General features: G+C 46.4%; 1 protein-coding gene and 1 long non-coding RNA gene across 2 annotated transcripts; one reads left to right on the top strand and one right to left on the bottom strand.

The window, feature by feature from the left end:
• Positions 1-7,560: 7,560 nt before the first annotated feature.
• On the bottom strand, positions 7,561-12,580 carry LOC143974392 (acyl-coenzyme A thioesterase THEM4-like). Its single transcript, XM_077475715.1, has 7 exons — positions 12,544-12,580; positions 11,299-11,405; positions 9,504-9,642; positions 9,261-9,414; positions 9,015-9,125; positions 8,683-8,807; positions 7,561-7,897 (listed from the first exon to the last, which is right to left on the bottom strand). The coding sequence occupies exons 1-7, from the start codon at positions 12,563-12,565 to the stop codon at positions 7,851-7,853; spliced, it is 705 nt and encodes a 234-aa protein (XP_077331841.1). The 5' UTR covers positions 12,566-12,580; the 3' UTR covers positions 7,561-7,850.
• A 421-nt stretch (positions 12,581-13,001) lies between these two features.
• Positions 13,002-15,282, top strand: LOC143974391 (uncharacterized). Its single transcript, XR_013272209.1, has 3 exons — positions 13,002-13,105; positions 13,197-13,362; positions 14,058-15,282. It is a non-coding gene; the product is annotated as an uncharacterized LOC143974391 (long non-coding RNA).
• The last annotated feature ends 5,362 nt before the right edge of the window (positions 15,283-20,644 follow it).

Below are 20,644 nucleotides of genomic sequence, written 5' to 3'. Positions count from 1 at the left end.
CTATGACCTGAATCCCTAGAGAGTGGGGGGATAGATGAATAAAGGCTAGCCACATCACACGTAATCCACACAAAATCCAAATCCCATTTAATAGGTTGAATATCAGACAAAAGCTGCTTAGTATCTCTCAAAAAAACGGGTAAATCAGAAACCAGTGGCTGTAACTGGTAATCAACCTACTCCCCTAAATGCTAATTCAGTGACCCAATGCCTGCCACTATAGGTCTACCTAACAAGGGTTGGCAACCCTTGTGCAGCTTGGGTAAATGATGAAAAATGGGCATGATTGGGGCATCAGGGATAAACATATCTCTCTCAACTTGAGTGAAAATGCCTGCTGTGACTGCTCTATCCAAAAGTGCATTAAGATCCTTCCTAAAGGTGGACGTAGGATCCCCCTTTAGCTTCAAATAAGTTTTGTCATCCGACAATTGGCGGATTGCTTCATCCCTATACGCACATGAATCTAGCACCAAAACAGAGCCCCCCTTATCTGCATTTTTTAGCACAATACCTTTTTTGGCACTCAGATGGGTAAGAACCTCTTTTTCAACACTAGATAAATTATTGGGTCTGGAGCGACTTCTGCGACCGCAAGCCAGATGCGTCAGGTCCTTCTCCACTAACTTTTGAAAAAGGTCCATGTCCTTGCCCCTGGAGCCAATCGGGTAGAAGTCTGACTTTAATCGAAAGGGGATGGTAGTGCACAAGCCTTTACAGGACAATCTGCAGTCCCAGGGTGTGAACAGTGGTTTGCAGGGTAAATACCTGGGTGCCACTGCTCTCCAAACTATTCAAATTCTGAACACACAAGCACAAGTTCAAAAAACACTAGCACCTGGCACTTCTGTGAACTAGCATCTGGAACTGCGAGATATTCTTACTAATCACTCGGCCTCGACCAGGTGGGGGAGCTAATACCTCTGATCACTTATCTCTGACCCCTACTAACTTATCAGGGACCACCATTCTGGTCACTCAATTACAAACTTGTACACGATAAAGCACTTTAGATGCTCACATTGCTCAATCTAGTTCTATACCAAATTTTCGCTTACTCCCCAACACACTACCTCCGACTTAACACCTGACTTGGATATTATCAATCTTACCCCCTATACTTTTACTAAGGATGAGATTGATGTCCTTCATTTGGGCTTGACTTTCTGCCCTTCGATGGACATCGACAAATATGAAGCAATAAAGGATCTATATCTCTTTTCACAAAACTTGACCTATAAATTCCTCTTTGATAAAGATCGTCAGCGATCTTTACAAGACAAACACATTTCTGAGCAAGTAAAAAATTATACAATGGAGGATTTTCGGGCTCTTCGAGATCTAATGTTGCTACTAGATGAAAATGATACCTCAACTGATTCTGCCGGTCAATTGGACACATTTAGTCCTTTGACCGTAGGGAATAGGCCAACACAAATGCAATTTAGATCTAAGTCACAACGATTCCCTGACTTAATGACCAACCCTAATATATGGGCCTTCCTAATGGGAACAGTCAATGATATTAAACAATTAACGCTCACTTCTAAACCAAATAATCTTTCTCCTTCACAAATGCGAGCGATTCAAACCCTACAGAGATATCCAGACCATGAAATCAAGCGCAGAAATCAAAGGTGGTAATATCATCTTGATGACAAAAAACCTTTATGAAACTATGGTTATGAACATCTTGCGGAATCAGGAGTGGTATACGCGAATCAATACAATACAAATTGATAAATTTAGGAAAGAATATCTAGAAATTATTGGGGGTGCCTATCAGAGAGGTCTCATTAACCAGGAACTGTACAATTACCTCAATGTCAAAAATCCGAGATTGGCGATATTTTACGCCTTACCAAAAATACATAAACACCCCTCAAAATCCCCTGGAAGACCCATAGTTTCAGGGATTGGGTCCCTTACCGAAAATGCGAGTCGTTTACTAGATTCCATCTTGATGCCACACGTGTTGGCATTGCCATCTTACACAAGGGACACCCTTGATTTTCTCAAACAGATTGATGCCCTGCTCGTGACTTTGGATGTGGAAGCTTTATATTCCAGCATCCCGCACGAGCAGAGCATCAGGATAACACGTACCTTTCTTCGAGAGCAGGACCACCATAAATGGGAATTTTGTGAGTTTATTCTTGATCTTCTACAATTTGTTTTAACCCGTAAATTGCTTCATGTTCAAGGATTCCCACTTCCTCCAGGTACAGGGGGTAGCCATGGGCACTTGTTGTGCACCTGCCTATGCCAACCTGTACCTGGGGGGGTGGGAACGCGCCATTTTTTCTGATGAGGAACTATCAATTTACACGGGTCATGCGTTGTGCTGGCTACGGTTTATCGACGATATCTTTATTATCTGGTCAGGTACTCCAACTCTGCTTAAGATGTTCGTTGACACTTTAAACAATAACCAGTTCAACCTGAAATTCACAGTTTCTAGTGACGTATCCAGGATCACTTTCCTGGATCTCACGATTTTCAAAGATGAGACTGGTTGCTTAGCCTCCACACTCTTTAGGAAGGACACAGCGGGAAATACGCTGCTACAGGCAAATAGTGCCCACCTGGCCACACTGATTCGAAGCATTCCATATGCGCAATATTTAAAGTTGAGACGCAACTGTACATTCACTGATGAATTCAAATTGCAAGCCAATTTACTTCGGGACCGTCTAAAAGCTAGAGGATACAGTAAAACGATTCTACGCAATGCCTATAATAAGGCTCTCCAACAATCACAGAACTCTTTGCTATACAAAAAGAAAACTGCAAATTGCAATGAAACAGTAAGGTACATTACTAGGTTTTCTAAACACCATCTGGAACTGCGAGATATTCTTACTAATCATTGGTCCATTTTACATGGGGACCCCCTTCTTGCCAAATATATAGGCCCCAATCCAACTATCATGTTTAGACGGTCACTATCTCTATGGGACAAACTCACTTCTAGCCACTACTCTACTGATGCAAGGTCTCGACAACGACCTTTGGGTATCACTAGATGTGGCAGATGTGCATTTTGTTCATGGCTCAACATAGGTACATGTTTCACTCTACCCAACGGTGAAAAATTCACCACCAATTTTCATGCAGACTGTGACACCCAAGGTGTCATGCCAATGTAATGCTTTTTACATAAAAGATCATGTGTATTTCTCTTCAGGTGGGAAAATGGTTACGTTGGTAAGTAGGCATCTGGACCTTTATCACAAATTCGATACATAGGTAATTTCCTTTATTGTTCTGGCTGTCATTCCTAGAGACCCACGTGGGGGCGATTGGGATAAACAAATTCTTAGAAAAGAGACTATGTGGATAGAACGTCTAAACGCAACACAGGCCCCAGGTATTAATGAAGCCCAGTCATATAAACCATTTCTATAATAAATTCAAAAATTTTCATATTCCAGTCCATTGTGTCTAAGTCCTTATTCTGCCTTGTTTTTTGCATATATTTAAGTTTTATATATCTACTATCATAGACAATGCTAATTTAAATGTCCCTTTTATTGATGTTAACTTTATCCCTTTAACAGGGAGTTTGTCTGCCAAGATGATTGTAATAATGTGATTCAACATTATATATTTAACTATGGTTAACTCATGTATTGCCTTTTCTCTGTGCGGTGTCCATTATGCTGGGAGCCGTCTGGTTACCTTTTACCTGGAGGGGGATTTTGGTGCTGGCACCATGCAGCCGCCCAGCGCCACAGCCTGCAGAGAATACTCTCTGTGGCTGTGGCGCAGGTATCGATCCCCTGGGGCTCCTTGCGCTGCCCCCTCCGGCTGCCGTACGGTGTTCCGTATGTTGGGCCGGGAGCCTGGTGTATATTTTTATGTCACTGCTGTTTCTGGTCTGGTGATATGGTTCCACCTATTGTGCGGCTTGTTGGTCGGGGCTGTGCAGTCTCGATGGTCGATCCCATGTCACTCAATGGGTCCGGTGTTGTAAAATTTCATGCGACCCGTGATTTTCGCTCACCCCGTCACTTCCGGTGAGGCTACGTCATTCGCACAGCTGACGGCGGGCCTTTACTGCGCATGTGTCAATCCCCTGCCCTTAACAGCGCATGCGCTGTAGATTTATTCTCACGGTGGAGAAAAATTATAGCCTCGAGTGGGCGGAGACTTGCGGGTGGGCGGGCGGAGCTGAACAGATGGTGAGAACGTCCCCGCCCACCCCAAGATTTTCTTCACTGGTGAAGAAAAATCATGGCTTCAAGCTGTGAACAACAAGGCTCAGCGGTCCTACGCAAGAAACACACCAATTTTGGCCACAATGAATATACATAGTAGGAGAGCCACTATATGCACTTACTATAAGATTTTTTTTTTTTTTTTTTACCACTGCCTGTTTTTGTTCTTATAATATGTGACCCCACAGTGCACAATATGGGGGCCGGTGACCCCACACCCCAGAATATGGAGGCCGGCTCCACCGGTGACCCCACACCCCAGAATATGGAGGCCAGTGACCCCACACCCCAGAATATGGAGGCCAGCTCCACCGGTGACCCCACACCCCAGAATATGGAGGCCAGTGACCCCACACCCCAGAATATGGAGGCTGGTTCCAGCGGTGACCCCACAGTGCACAATATGGGGGCCGGTGACCCCACACCCCAGAATATGGAGGCCAGCTCCACCGGTGACCCCACACCCCAGAATATGGAGGCCAGTGACCCCATACCCCAGAATATGGAGGCCGGCTCCAGCGGTGACCCCACAGTGCAGAATATGGGGGCCGGTGACCCCACAGTGCAGAATATGGAGGCCGGTGACCCCACACCCCAGAATATGGAGGCCAGTGACCCCACACCCCAGAATATGGAGGCCAGCTCCACCGGTGACCCCACACCCCAGAATATGGAGGCCAGTGACCCCACACCCCAGAATATGGAGGCCAGCTCCACCGGTGACCCCACACCCCAGAATATGGAGGCCAGTGACCCCATACCCCAGAATATGGAGGCCGGCTCCAGCGGTGACCCCACAGTGCACAATATGGGGGCCGGTGACCCCACAGTGCAGAATATGGAGGCCGGTGACCCCACACCCCAGAATATGGAGGCCGGCTACACCGGTGACCCCACACACCAGAATATGGAGGCCAGTGACCCCACACCCCAGAATATGGAGGCCGGCTACACCGGTGACCCCACACACCAGAATATGGAGGCCAGTGACCCCACACCCCAGAATATGGAGGCCGGCTCCAGCGGTGACCCCATAGTGCAGAATATGGGGGCCGGCTCCACCGGTGACCCCACACCCCAGAATATGGAGGCCAGTGACCCCACACCCCAGAATATGGAGGCTGGCTCCAGCGGTGACCCCACAGTGCAGAATATGGAGTCCGGACTCATCAGTGACCCCAAAATATGCAGGCTGATCTCACTGGTGACCCCACATTCCAGAGTATGGAGGCCGGGCTTACTGGTGATCCTGGAATATGGAGGCTGATCTCACTGGTGACCCCACACCCCAGAATATGGAGTCCGGACTCATCGGTGACCCCAGAATATGGTGGGTGGAGCCACACTCACTCTTCTAGGGGTTCACTAGGTCTTGCAGGTTTACATGCCATCACTCACCCTTAGGAGTCCCTCCTGCCACGTCTCTACCAGGTGCTGGTCTGTGAGCGTCTATTAATGGGTAGCAATGTGGCTGGGACCGGCTGACAAGGCTGCAGAGAACAATATACAGGGGCCCCCGATCCATAGAATGGTGGAATCCCCATATACAAGGCTGCCCCCCCCCCCCCAAAGTGTCCACCAACTCAGGGGTCCCCAGCCTCAGGTGGAGGACAATGCCAACTTCTCTTGTCTAGTTTCAGGTATGGGGGAGAAGATGGGACTTCCGGGCTCAGGATGTGTCTAACAGGAGAAGAACAAAGAAAAGGATGGGGGGTGATGACACATGGCATGAAGAGGATGGGGGATAACAGATGGCACATGGCATGGAGAGGATGGGGGATGATGGCGCATGGCATGGAGAGGATGGGGGATGATGGCGCATGGCATGGAGAGGATGGGGGGTGATTGTACATGGCATGGACAAGATGGGGATAACCATTGTTAGGTTGAACTGGTGTCTGTGTCCAGCTGGGGAGATACCTCTCTTAATCCTGGGGACCATCCCTCCTCTCTCTCCTCATCCTGGAGACCCTTTCTTGTCTCTATTCATCCTGGAGAACCTTCCTCCTCTCTCCTCATCCTGGAGATCATTCCTCCTCTCTCCTCATCCTGGAGACCCTTTCTTGTGTCTCTTCATCCTGGAGAACCTTCCTCCTCTCCCCTCATCCTGGGGGCAATTCCTCCTCTCCCCTCATCCAGGATCCTTGTCTCCAGGATGAGGAGAGAGGAGGAATTGTCTCCAGGATGAGGAGAGAGGAGGAATTGTCTCCAGGATGAGGAGAGAGGAGGAATTGTCTCCAGGATGAGGAGAGAGGAGGAATTGTCTCCAGGATGAGGAGAGAGGAGGAATTGTCTCCAGGATGAGGAGAGAGGAGGAATTGTCTCCAGGATGAGGAGAGAGGAGGAATTGTCTCCAGGATGAGGAGAGAGGAGGAATTGTCTCCAGGATGAGGAGAGAGGAGGAATTGTCTCCAGGATGAGGAGAGAGGAGGAATTGTCTCCAGGATGAGGAGAGAGGAGGAATTGTCTCCAGGATGAGGAGAGAGGAGGAATTGTCTCCAGGATGAGGAGAGAGGAGGAATTGTCTCCAGGATGAGGAGAGAGGAGGAATGGTCTCCAGGATGAGGAGAGATGAGGAATGGTCTCCAGGATGAGGAGAGATGAGGAATGGTGTCCAGGATGAGGAGAGATGAGGAATGGTGTCCAGGATGAGGAGAGATGAGGAATGGTGTCCAGGATGAGGAGAGATGAGGAATGGTGTCCAGGATGAGGAGAGATGAGGAATGGTGTCCAGGATGAGGAGAGATGAGGAATGGTGTCCAGGATGAGGAGAGATGAGGAATGGTGTCCAGGATGAGGAGAGATGAGGAATGGTGTCCAGGATGAGGAGAGATGAGGAATGGTGTCCAGGATGAGGAGTAGGAATGGTCCTCAGGGTGAGAAGAGGAGAGGAGGAATGGTCCCCAGCATGAGGAGTAGGAATGGTCCTCAGGGTGAGAAGAGAGGAGGAATGGTTCCCAGCATGAGGAGAGATGAGGAATGGTGTCCAGGATGAGGAGTAGGAATGGTCCTCAGGGTGAGAAGAGGAGAGGAGGAATGGTCCCCAGCATGAGGAGTAGGAATGGTCCTCAGGGTGAGAAGAGAGGAGGAATGGTTCCCAGCATGAGGAGAGAGGATGAATGGTTCCCTCGAAGAGGCAAAAGGAGTTATGTTCCCCAGGATGAGGAGAGGAGGAACGGTCCCCAGGATGAAGCGAGAGGAGGAACGGTCCCGAGGATGAAGCGAGAGGAGGAACGGTCCCCAGGATGAAGAAGATACAATGAAGGTATTTGCAACACTTGAAATGCTGTGAAAATATTTTCTGTATTTATTCAGTTTAAATAAACGTCACATACAATAATTATGAACGATTATTAATTACATTTGGTTGGGAGGAGGCAAAGAACAGGGCTGTACAAAAACGGGTACATGGTGGGGGCGGGTTTGAGGTCATTGCACCTAGAAAAAAGGGACCGCTACAAAAGATCAATCCAAGAGAGCGGTGAGTACATTATAAAAAAGTTCTCCCAGGAGGGTTTCTATGGTACGGGATCTGCTGCCCTCTAGTGACAGACAGGATACATTACAGTACAAAGTGCAGCTGCCAACCAACAGAATCTGTAACATTTCTTGAGGTCTGAGATGTGCAAATTATAGTCGGGCTTCAGATTCTCCTGACTTCAACATAACGTACAAAGCTGGAGGAGAGAAAAAAAAAAAAGTGTAAATTGTCAGAACAACAAGAGCAACAGAAAAGGCAGAGGAGGGAGGAGGAGGAGGAGGAGGAATGAGAGAGGAGCAGCAACAGAAACAGCAGACAAGAAACCGGAATGGCAGAGAAGGAGGGAGAGAGGAGCAGCAACAGGATCAGCAGACAACAGGGATGGCAGAGGAGGGAGAGAGGAGCAGTGACAGGAACAGCAGACAAAGAAACAGGAGTGGCAGAGGAGCAATGCTAGGAACGGCAGAGAAGGAGGGAGAGAGGAGCAGCAACAGCAGGGACAGAGGAGCAACAACAGAGGAGCAACACCAGGAATGACAGAGGAAGAGAGGAGCAATAACAGAAACGGCAGAGAAGCAACGTCAGGAACAGCAGACAATGAAGAGGAACAGCAGAGGAGCAACGTCGGGAGCAATGACAGGAGAGAGAGGAGGAGCAGCAACAGAGGAACGGCAGACAAGAAGGAGAGAGGAGCAGCAACAAGAAGGGACAGAGGAGCAATGTCAGGAATGGCAGAGGGGCAGCAACAGGAACAGCAGACAAGAAACAGGAATGGCAGCGGAGCAACGCCAGCACTGGCAGAGGAGCAACAAAGGAGCAGAGTCAGGAACAGCAGACAAGAAACAGGAATGGCAGAGGAGGAGGAGGGACAGAAGAGCAATGACAGGAGCGACAGATCAGAAACCACAGATGAGTGACAGGAGAGACAAGAGAGGAAGGAACGGAGTTACAGAATGAAGATTTCCCAGCAGTAGTCCTCACCGGTGGCCTCGCTGTGAAGCACAGCGCTGTCATGACTGCGGACCTGGCATCTGGTGTAGACTTTCTGACCGTCGACCTTCTCCACTCGGCTGTCTATGAGGACTGTGGATCCCAGAGGAATCGGACTACAGACACAAAGAGAACCTCATTACACCTCTCTGCTATCACAGCTTCAGAACATCAACAACTCCTACCCCCCCCCCCCGCGAGAGTCTCCCCAATATTATTCTTCCCCTGTCACTACCACATCATCACCGCCGGCCATCGATTGTACAATCTCCTGACAACCATGTAGTGTCAGGTAGGTCCTCTTCTCCCCCCTGGGCGCTTACCTCCGATAGTCGAGGTTCAGGTTGGCGGTCATAGCCGGTCCGATGCTGTTTACAATTCCCGCCCCCACGGTGGAGTCTACGATGGTGGCGATGCAGCCCCCGTGTGTGTACCTAGAAGAAGGCAAGAGGGGACGCGAGAGGTGGAAGGAGAACAAGGAGAGCCCGAGGAACCAAAGGATTCTGGTTAGGGTAGGCTCTGCGAAGAAAAAAAAAAAAAGAAAAAAAAAAAAAGAAAATAACGCTCACCCTGCGAGGCCCCCCAGATAGGGCCCGGGCTGGAATATGCAGACTGTCCTCTTCTCCGCCTCGTTATAGAACATACAATACTCAAAGCCGATTCCTTCCTGGTCCAGGTTCCTGGTGAAGAAACGAGTTTCCCCGTCGGCCTCCAGGCTCATACCTGTACAGGAGGAGGTCAGAGGTCACCAGAGGAGCTTACACTCTAATGTCATCCCCCACCACAGCCAAACACTATTCTTATTCTTGTACTCGATCTGCTGCCAGCGAACTCCTCGTAGGAGGGAAGTCTCCTCCAGCTCGGGTCTCGGCTCAGCTCCTCGTACAGCCTCTTGGTTTCGGGGTTCCAGGTGGGGTTGGGCACGGCGTAGTCCCGCGGTTGGAGGGCGGCCTGCAGATTTAAAAATAAATAAACAGATGTCAGACCTGTGCCCTTCGCTTTGGCTTTTCTATGATTGGGAGGGTTAAAAAGAAGACATTCTGGGTGGAGTCTTTGGTGGATATTCAGCCTATAGGAAGCAGATGTTTGGGATCACCTCCCACTGACAGCGATCACCGTCCCGCGGTCAGGGTGTGAGCGGCACTAGAGGTGTGTGCAGAACATTCAAATTTCTTACGTTACCAAATTTTGGTTTCAGAATTTTAGTTAAAAATTTTAATTTTGTTTATTCATTTTCTGACGGATTCCACAATTTTTTGAAAAACAATTTGAACTCGTAAAAAACAAAAAATAAAAAAAACAAAAAACAAAACAAAACCCAAAACAAAACACAAACACCACACGATCAATGATTCAAATTCTGTGTGAAGAAATAGCTGGTTGCTAAGGATCGGGCTGGGGGCGCCGTCCGCCACGTCCTTAGCAACCGACGACTCGTTGGCTGTCAGCGGGATTCCCCACTGACAGCTGAAACGTAAAAACAAATGAGTGCTGGCAATAGAAAATCCTGGAAAAAAAAAACAAACCCCCCCCCCCCCCCCAACAACCAACCCTGCATGGGCACCAGCCCCCCCCCCCCCCCCCCGATGGGGAAGAGGAATAAAAAAAAAAAAAAAAAGCATAGGGGTCCGGACCTTTATCCAAGCATGCAACCCAGGAAAGGGGGAAGGGGGGGTGTATGAGCAAGTGCCCCCCCACCCCAAACCATACCAGGTCACCATACCAGGGCCCTGCCCTAAGCACCATGCTGATGGGGACAAGGGCCTCTTTCCAACAACCCTGGCTGGTGGTTGTGGGGGGGGGACCCCAGATCCCGCCCTACCCACCTATGTGAATGAGTATGGTGTACATAGATCAAAAATAGTAAATAAAAAGTCCCCCCCAGGCCCTTATCCGATGCAGACCGAGGGGCAGGCAAGGAAAGGGGGGGGGGGGTATTAGCAAAAAAACAAAGGAGTCCCCCCCAGATCCCACACTACCTCCAACTATGTGAATGAGTATGAGGTACGTAGTACCCCTACCCTTTCCACCCCAAAAAATTAAAAAATAAATAAAAACCCCTTTCGAACGCTCCACGCTGTTGAATGTCCGACGGTTCTTACATGGCTAAGGGGTGGCCCCGCCCCTGTGACATCACCAACCAGGTAACGCTGGGCTGTTGATGTCACAAAGGGGGTGGGGTGTTTTACATTTCAGCCAGTAGGGAAGCCCGCTGACAGCTGATGACTCATTGGTTGTTAAGGAGGCGGCGGCGGCCACCCCCCCCTTTAGCAACCAGCTATTTCTTGACACAGGATTCGAATCGGTTGACCTTTTTGTTTCTCCCCCTCCCCCCAAACGATCCGAATCCAAGTCGTACATAAATAATTTGGAATGGGTGAGAAAACGATGAACGTAAATTAAATTTCAACAAAAATGTGTTACCATTTCATCTCCGAGATTCAGATACATCCGAATGGCTACAAATGTATCCAAATTTATATCCAGAGAGGCATAGTGTCTATGGGGCTCCGTCCGGCAGCAGAGCGCGCACATTAGGTGGCATGCCCCTCCCCCACTGGGGACACTCCAGGCGGTTAACCCCTCCCCCAACCAATCAGTACTCACAGGGAATAGGTGTTCATGCTCTACCCTGGCGGCGGCGGCGGTGGAGGCGTGGCGGCAGACGGCAGCGCCGCCCTGGATGATCCTGGAGATTTCGTACAGCATGGTGCCTGAGAGAGGAGACAGGAAGGAGATGAGACGGGGACACCGACATCAATCTATACATTATCCCCCACACTGGAGGAGTACTACATATCCCAGCATGTGTCCCCCCCCCCCCCCCCCACACACACACACACACACACACACACACACACACACCAGAGCACTACCTATCCCAGCATATCCCCTCCCCCACACCAGAGCACTACATATCCCAGCATGTCCCCACCCCCACACCGGGGAACTACATATCCCAGCATGTCCCCCCACCCCCACACCAGAGCACTACATATCCCAGCATGTCCCCGCCCCCACACCAGAGCACTACATATCCCAGCATGTCCCCTCCCCCACACCGGAGCACTACATATCCCAGCATGTCCCGTCCCCCCACACCGGAGCACTACATATCGCAGCATGTCCCATCCCCCCACACCGGAGCACTACATATCGCAGCATGTCGCGTCCCCCCACACCGGAGCACTACATATCCCAGCATGTCCCGTCCCCCCACACCGGAGCACTACATATCCCAGCATGTCCCCTCCCCCACACCGGAGCACTACATATCCCAGCATGTCCCCTCCCCCACACCAGAGCACTACATATCCCAGCATGTCCCCTCCCCCACACCGGAGCACTACATATCGCAGCATGTCCCATCCCCCCACACCGGAGCACTACATATCGCAGCATGTCCCGTCCCCCCACACCGGAGCACTACATATCCCAGCATGTCCCCTCCCCCACACCGGAGCACTACATATCCCAGCATGTCCCCTCCCCCACACCAGAGCACTACATATCCCAGCATGTCCCCTCCCCCACACCGGAGCACTACATATCGCAGCATGTCCCGTCCCCCCACACCGGAGCACTACATATCCCAGCATGTCCCCTCCCCCACACCGGAGCACTACATATCCCAGCATGCTCTGTGTATCCTTCCTCCACCTAGAACTGAACTACAAAGTCCCAGCAAAGCCCACAAGCTCCAGAACTCAGCCCCCCCTCACCTGCTGGGAGTTGTGATTCTTTTGCTGCTTTAGACCAAAACAGCTCCCCTGCCCACCTCCTCTCCAAACCCCTTCCATTCCACCAATGTCCCTTTTATCAGCATCTTCCAGGACTCGTCTCTATTCACACCTGTCCCTGATTCCGGAGACATTTTCCTGAAGCCTCCGCCTGGAGAAAATCTCCGCCCACTTGAGTGTGATTTTTCACCACCACTTAATATTCAGAGGCATGTTATTAGGGTGGGCGGGGCTGCTGCTGACGTCCTGAGCATCTGTTCAGCTCCGCCCGCCCACCCGCAAGTCTCCGCCCACTCGAGGCTATAATTTTTCTCCACCGTGAGAATAAATCTACAGCGCATGCGCTGTTAAGGGCAGGGGATTGACACATGCGCAGTAAAGGCCCGCCGTCAGCTGTGCGAATGACGTAGCCTCACCGGAAGTGACGGGGTGAGTGAAAATCACGGGTCGCATGAAATTTTACAACACCGGCTGACTGGTATGCTGAGCGCAATGCTATGTCGGTCAGGCGCATGCGCAGTGACTCTGCGGGCGGCTCGAATGATGTCACGTCGGCTCTTCTCCGATTGGCTGACTACGAGCAGGGACGCAGCACGCTCCGTGCGATCTCTGCACAGCTGATCCATACTATCTACATACAACATACAGGTAACACTGCTGGGGATACTTCAGTGGTAAGCGCTTTGGGCTCGTTATTATTTATATACTGGCTACATCCTCATTGGTACTGCTGGGGATTTACAAGGCTACACAATGTAATTACAGATCTCTTGCTGGCTTTTTTGAACCTCCTAGCGGCCATCTGGTGTGAGGGTAAATTCTCCCCCACATATTGGAACTAGTCTATCATGGCCCCTGGCTATGTTACTCCATAAACGTATACCCACTGGATAAAATGAAAACCAGGCTTCACTATAGCCTTTACCTGTTGGTGAGTCCTCCATGTTAGTATGTCCTAATTAATCTTATCTCCACAACTATTAATTTGTTTATTCTTGAATATTTTGCTAGGCACAGCATTAAAGTTTACTTGCTGTGATAGATTCATTAGTAGTATATATGTAACAGAATTTTTTTTTCAAATTAATTTTAATATACGTTTAGTATAAGGATTAAAATAATGAGAATAATAAAATCTAATATTAACACTAACTATCCTATTAATTAACCTTTAAATTATACAAATTACAAGCTCTTGTTTATAATTCTTACAATATTCTCTTTATAGGCTACTCGGGGGGAGTTATCCATGTGGGTTGAGGTCTAAGGATCTAAAAACCCCTCCCCCTACAGCCGTGTTACAATTAGTGGTTACATAGTACCCTCCATGTGTGATATAGGTCAGAAACACACATATATAAATTAAACTTCTTTTCTCCAAACCAGCTGCTTGAGTAAGTTCCCTGATAGTAATTTTTTATTATATTAGCACATTCTACATTGTGTTATACACGCCCCCATGGTGACCCGTTGCTCCTTGTCCTCCTTTTTGGTTGGTGGGCCCTTGGTACCTTTGAGCTTTTTGGACAGTGCATGCTCACATGCTTTATACTTTTTCTTTATTAACCTATGACCTTACATACTTTGTCAATATTTAATTTTGTTTTCTTTACTGTTTTTTGCTAGTCACAATAATAACGAGCTCCAGAAGAAGCGCGGTAAATCATACGAAAAATGTTGAGTCTTCCTATCAAAAAAATGTACTCTTAACCGCAAATAATGCTTATTTTGATGATGATAGTGTGTAAATGTATACTGTTTTGTCATATTTTTTTCAGAACCTCTTTGGAAATGAGCAGTTTATAGTAGCAGTAATTGATATTGATTGTTATACATTGACTACGAATATTATTGTCAAATATGTTTTTTAATTCAAATAATTTTTATTGAGAATAAAAAGAGAAAAAGAAGCACATACAAAACCAATCCGGGTTACAATGCTTTGAAATATGTTACAGAGAAGGGTACAATATGACCACAACATAGCACAAAATACATTACAAAAATAAAACGTATTACTGCAGATCCAACACTATAGTCAAATATAAAATTTTTTAACTATTATACCTCCTCAAGGCACTTTCTAACCCTGATAGTTGAGGAACAACCTTAATTCTTCTACAATAGAAGATTGGCTAGGATGAAAAGTAAAAGAAAAAGAACGAGAAAATTGGAGAGAGATACAAAAGAAAAAGGATGAAACCGAAAAAAGGGAAAGGTAAGAAAAGAGAAGAAATGGCGAAGGATGAAAGGTTGGGGTGCAGGATTTGAGATTCAAGGTTATGGGTACAAGGGTACTGAAATGGTGCAAGGATAAGTTATCATGGGAACGTGCTTTTCATAGCCAGGTTCCCTAAAGAGACATTCCAAGCGGACCAATTATCTAAATATTTCTTTCTGGATCCATCTCTGAATGCTAAGATTTTCTCATACTCTGAAATAATATTCACTTTCAAAATCAGTTCTGAGATGTGTGGGGTATCCTTTGATTTCCATTTATATACTATCAAGGACCTGGCCGCGAAGACCACATGCATAGCTATTGTTCTCATGGGTACTGGATAGTCTGACATACCAATGCTTAATAATGCCTTATCTGGGGAGGGTCTGAGAAGGACGCCCGTAACTCGGGCAATCAGTTTAAACACTTCGTTCCAAAAACTCCGCAGATGCTGACACTTCCACCACATGTGGAGCAGCGTCCCCACCTGACCGCAACCCCTCCAACACTCGTTAGACTGTTCGTTGGAGAATTTAGCTGTAATATAGGGGGTGAAATGCCATCTAGCCGTTATCTTCGCAGCCAGCTCCTCATAATTCGAACATCTCGAGAAGCTAGTATTATGTTTAAAAGCCATTAACCATTGTTGCTCAGTGAACTTCCGACCCAGGTCTTTTTCCCACCTCTCCAAATGGCTAAACCGGCAGAAAGAAGACTTTGCGTTAAGTAAGTCATACATTAGCGATATCCCTTTAGATTTAGATTTGGATGAATTCAAGAAGTCCCATACCAACGTTATAAACTTAGTACCGGGCCTCTTCTGTTTTAGGAACCAAGACCGAATCTGACAATATGTCAGAAATTCGGATTGAGGTATACCATACTTGTTCTGGAGAGCCTGGAAGGCTACAATGCGATTTCCCTCTAGTAAATCTTGAACCATAGACACTCCGCTTTTTTGCCAAATGGCCAGAGAAAGATTCGGAATCAACCAATAAAGAGACTCTATGGGGATGGGAATAAATGTAAACGTTTCTGAAGTACCATATGAAGAAAGTAAATCCTTCCAGGCTAGAAGGGAAGCTTTAATGGTGGGGTGGTCATAAATAATGTGGAATTGCTCGACATTATATGCAATTAGGAGGGATCGGAGCGACTTAGGATGTATCCATGCCTGTTCTAATTGACACCAAGGCTTCGGCTCCAGGGTGGAAAACCAACCCTGAAGCTGATCCAGAACCGCAGCTGTGGCGTAGTCCCGGATAACAGGTACTCCCAAACCTCCTGCCAATTTTTTCTTACTTTGCACACTAGTAGCGAACCTAGCTCTCTTCCCCTCCCAAATGAATTCTAACATTTGTCTCTGAGCAGCCTTAAAAAACTGGATGGGTATATGGATGGGGAGTGCTCTGAAGAGGTATGTCAATTTAGGAAGCAGTAGCATTTTATATGCCGCTAATCGCCCATGCCACGATATATAGTGTTTTTTAATTCTATTTATATCTGACTGGAGTGACTCTAATAAAGGTGGAAAGTTTGCCTGAAATAGCTGCGCTGAAGAGGGCGTTAGAGTAGTACCCAGATATTTTATAGAGTCTAGGGCCCACGGATATGGAAGAGCTCCTTGGATTTGCGCTTTAACATGATTGTCTATACCAATTCCTAGGACACAGGACTTATTTTCATTAATTTTATAATAGGAGGCCTTCCCGAACTTCACAATAATATCATGCGCTGCCATGATAGATTTAAGGGGATCGGAAAGTGTCGAAATGACATCGTCCGCAAAAAGTGATATTTTGTGCTGCTTTTGCTGGGAGTGGATTCCTTGTACATCTAGCTGACGTCTAATATTTTCGGCGAAGGGCTCCATCACTAATGCAAATATAACGGGCGATAGCGGGCAGCCTTGTCTGGTGCCGTTTGTTATACGAAAATGCTTGGAGAACATCCCTTCGGAATACACATAAGCAGATGGAGAAGAATATAGAGCCATTATTGCCCGGAGGATCTGCCCCACCAGCCCAAACTTTTGTAGAACTCTAGTCAAGTATCCCCAGTGAATTCTATCGAAGGCCTTCTCTGCGTCCAGTGAGAGGAGCAGAGAAGGCCTTCCCGACTTCTCAGCTGAGTAAATCAAGTTAAGCAATCTCCTAGTCGCGTCGTTGGCTTGCCAACCTAATACAAAGCCAACCTGATCCTGGTTAACAAGTCCTGGCAACAAACCTGCCAGTCTACTAGCAATCAGTTTTGCATACACTTTAATGTCGACATTTAATAACGATATCGGCCTGTAACTCTGCGGTAGTATAGGGTCCTTACCCGCCTTCGGCAAAGTAATAATAGATGCCGTAAGCATCTCGTTCGGAAAAGAGGCTCTGGACATCGCGGCATCAAAGATCTGTTGCATATATGGAGATAGTACAGCTTGAAATAATTGGTAATACTCTGAAGAGTAGCCGTCCGGGCCCGGCGCTTTATTATGAGGCATACTGTGGATAATTTTTTGGATTTCGGGGACTGTGCAAGGCGAGTTTAGCGCCTCTAAGTCACCTTGGGAGATAGTGGGAAGATCGATCGAGTTTAGGAAATCGGAAATCGAGCGGTCGGAAGGTTGAAACGTTTCTGGGTCATTTTGGAGATTATACAGGGACTCATAATAGTCGCTAAAGGCGTCCGCAATTTCTTTAGGGTTTCACACTTCCCGCTTCGTAATGGGGTAAATCATGGACCTGATCCTTTGTTGCGTAATCCGTTCCCTAAGCTGGCCCGCCAGCAGTTTCCCCGCCTTGTTGCTATATCTATAGCTATGAGCTTTAATGGAACGAAGGCGGTTCTCCTGCTGTGAGACCAGCACAGCTCGTAGTTCTTGTCGAGCAACAAACAGGTCTTCTCTTATTTTTTGTGTAGTGTGTTGTTTATTTGTAGATTCCAACTTTTCTATTTTTACTAATAGACCGTTAAGCCGCTCCGCCCTTTGCCTCTTTTTTTTATAAATTCTTTATTTTCATAATATAGTGATACAGTCTTTCATTTCTAGACACATACACATCTACATCTTATATTTAGACCAAGTCGTTCATCATTTCATCATGCTAGATTTCTCCTATTACATTACCTATTTCCTTATATTCACTATTATTATTATTTTTTTTTCCCCCTTAACCTGGTATAGCCCTGGTTATTTGTCTTTGAAGAAAAAGAAGCAAATAGCAAAACAACAAAAAATAGGAAAACGAAAAAAAAAATAAAATAAAATAAATAAATAATAAAATGTTCTCCTTTCATTTCCTCCCCCTCTCTCATCCCCCCCCTCCCCCACCCCTCCCAAAAAAAAATAAAAAATTATAAAAAAACAAAGAACAAACAGGAATCAGCATCTAATGGTTTTGTTCCCTATATAAAATATAGGGTTTCCATACTTCATGATACCTATCTTCCTGCTCTTTCAGTATCATAGTCAGATTTTCCATTTGTTGGATCTCCGATACCCTGCTCATCCATTGTGATTTGGTTGGAGCCAGCGTCGTTTTCCATAGAACTGGGATGCATGCTTTTGCTGCTGTAAGCAAATGCCTTAAAAGAGATTTTTTATATTTTTCTATAGATAACGGAACATCATGCAATAAGAAAGCTGCCGGATTTTCCCCAAGAGACACATCTGTTATTTCCTTCACTGTTTCCGATACCATCTTCCAGAAATCTTTTACCCCGGTACACTCCCAGAATATATGTAATAGGGTACCCTCGGCTCTCTGGCAGCGCCAGCACAAATTTGATACTTGTGGGTATATCCGGTGCAATACTTCTGGGGTCCTATACCATCTAGACAAAATTTTGTAGCCCCCTTCTTGGTATCTAGTTGCTATCGACGCCTTATGCGTGAACATGAAGATCTTATTTTTCTGTAAGTCTGAGAAAGTGACTCCCAGGTCCCTCTCCCATGCTCGTATAAAAGCCAGATCTTGTGAGGCTTCTTGTTCCATCCGCAATACGTACATTGATGAGAAGGAATGTTTCAGTGGTTCACCTTTTAAGCATATCTGTTCGAACTCAGATAGTGTCCTGATCACCGGTATTCTCTGCCTACTTAATCGCAGAAACTCCCTAAATTCTTGTTCGATCTCTTCCTTATACATTACATGATTATCAATTGAGAAATGTATAATCCTACTGGTTCCCTTTCGTCTTAAATCCCTAAAAACCTGATCTGTCAAACCTGGCTGAAAACCAGGAGTGCCCAGAACTGGTATCATAGGGCTTGGATATTCTGATATCCTGGTTTTCTTAAATAACTTTTGAACTACCTGTAGTGTGGCACCCACTGTCGGATGTCTCCGTACTTCCTGTGGTATTTCTACATCTGATAGCCACACTATTCCTTCCAATGGTATCGGGATTATTGCTTGTTCCATATCGATCCAAGGTTTTTCTTTTTGGATTCTACACCAATCTATTACCCGTGTTAGATGTGATGCCTCATAGTAGCCTACTGGATCTGGGAATCCTACCCCTCCTCTCTCTTTAGGTAATACCAGAATATCCCTACGTATTCTCGCTTTGTTACCTGCCCATATAAATTTTATGAATCTAGATCTCAAATCTCTCAGATATCTTACCGGGAGCTTTATCGGTAGAGTTTGGAACAAGTACAACAGCCTCGGCATTACGTTCATTTTGATTATATTGATTCTCCCAAACCATGTAAAAACCGTTTTGTCCCAACGTTCAAGGTCTAGCTTAATCTGTCGTATTAATGGGTTAAAGTTTAGTTCCAACAGTCTGTTCAACTTATTTGATATTTTAGTCCCTAAATAACATATGTGGGAATCCGTCCATCTGAACGCGAAATGCGCCGCTAGCTGAGATTTCATTTCATTATTCATTTCTACTCCCATCGCTTCCGATTTGCTATAATTTACTTTAAAATTAGATATCTCTCCATATATGCGATACTCCAATAACAAAGAAGGTAAAGAAATCCCTGGGGAGGTTATAAAAAACATCAGATCGTCCGCATATACGGCCAATTTATGTTCATCATTTTTTCTTATTGAAATGCCCTGAATATCCGGGTTAGCCCGGATTGTTCTCAAAAAGGGTTCTAATGTAAGAATGAATATGATAGGGGAGAGTGGACATCCCTGACGCGTTCCATTCCTTATACAGAATGGTTCAGACATTATTTCATTTATTTTCACCCTAGCTTTTGGGCAGGAATATAAACTATCAATCCAATTCTGCATCCCCTTTTTCAGTCCTATATGCTGTAGCGTTGCTCTCAGGAATGTCCAGTCGACCCTATCAAATGCCTTTTCCGCATCTGCCGATATAAGTACTAACGGTTTTTGATAGTGTTGTGCTATATATACAGCATCAATAACTCTCTGCGTATTTTCTCTTCCCTCCCTACCAGGGGTAAAACCTACTTGATCTGGATGTATTAAAGCTGGAATAAATGGCAAGAGTCTATTCGCTAGTATTTTTGTTAGAATCTTGAGGTCTGTATTTAATAAGGAAATTGGGCGGTAACTGGTACATTGAGTTGGGTCTTTCCCTTCTTTTGCGATCACTGTTATATGAGCCATTAGTGTTTCTGGTCGCATCCTTTGCCCCTCTCGTATTGAGTTATAAGCCTCTATAAATTTTGGTGCCAATTTTTCAAAAAAGGTCTTATAATAAAGTAATGTATACCCATCCGGGCCAGGGGCCTTTCCGGGTTTCATTTCTTTAATGGCTTCTGACAGTTCCTCTACTGTAATTGGTCCATCTATGTTTTCTGCTTCTTCTTCGAGAAGCTTAGGCATTCCCGATGTCATTATATATTCTTTTGCCTTTTCCCCTCTAGAAGGTATCCCCACCTTTGGCCGTCGATTTTCAATTTGATATAGGGTAGTATAATAATCTCTAAATGCTTTCGCGATAGCCTGTGGTGAGTTAACTAACACATCTCCTTGGGTTTTAATTCTCTCAATATAATTTCGTGCTCTCG

The sequence above is a fragment of the Lithobates pipiens genome, unplaced genomic scaffold (assembly GCF_037356315.1).
Source record: "Lithobates pipiens isolate NorthernLeopardFrog02 unplaced genomic scaffold, aLitPip1_a1.2 Scaffold_13, whole genome shotgun sequence".
Taxonomy (NCBI): domain Eukaryota; kingdom Metazoa; phylum Chordata; class Amphibia; order Anura; family Ranidae; genus Lithobates; species Lithobates pipiens.
This window is presented reverse-complemented; position numbering and strand designations above follow the sequence as displayed.

Coding starts and splice junctions, on each gene's coding strand:
- LOC143974392 (XM_077475715.1), bottom strand. CDS start 12,565: ATGTCTCCGGAATCAGGGACAG. Junction 9,126..9,260: donor TATCTGGGGGGCCTCGCAGG/GTGAGCGTTATT, acceptor GCCTTCTTCTAG/GTACACACACGGGGGCTGCA. Junction 8,808..9,014: donor CTGAACCTCGACTATCGGAG/GTAAGCGCCCAG, acceptor TTGTGTCTGTAG/TCCGATTCCTCTGGGATCCA.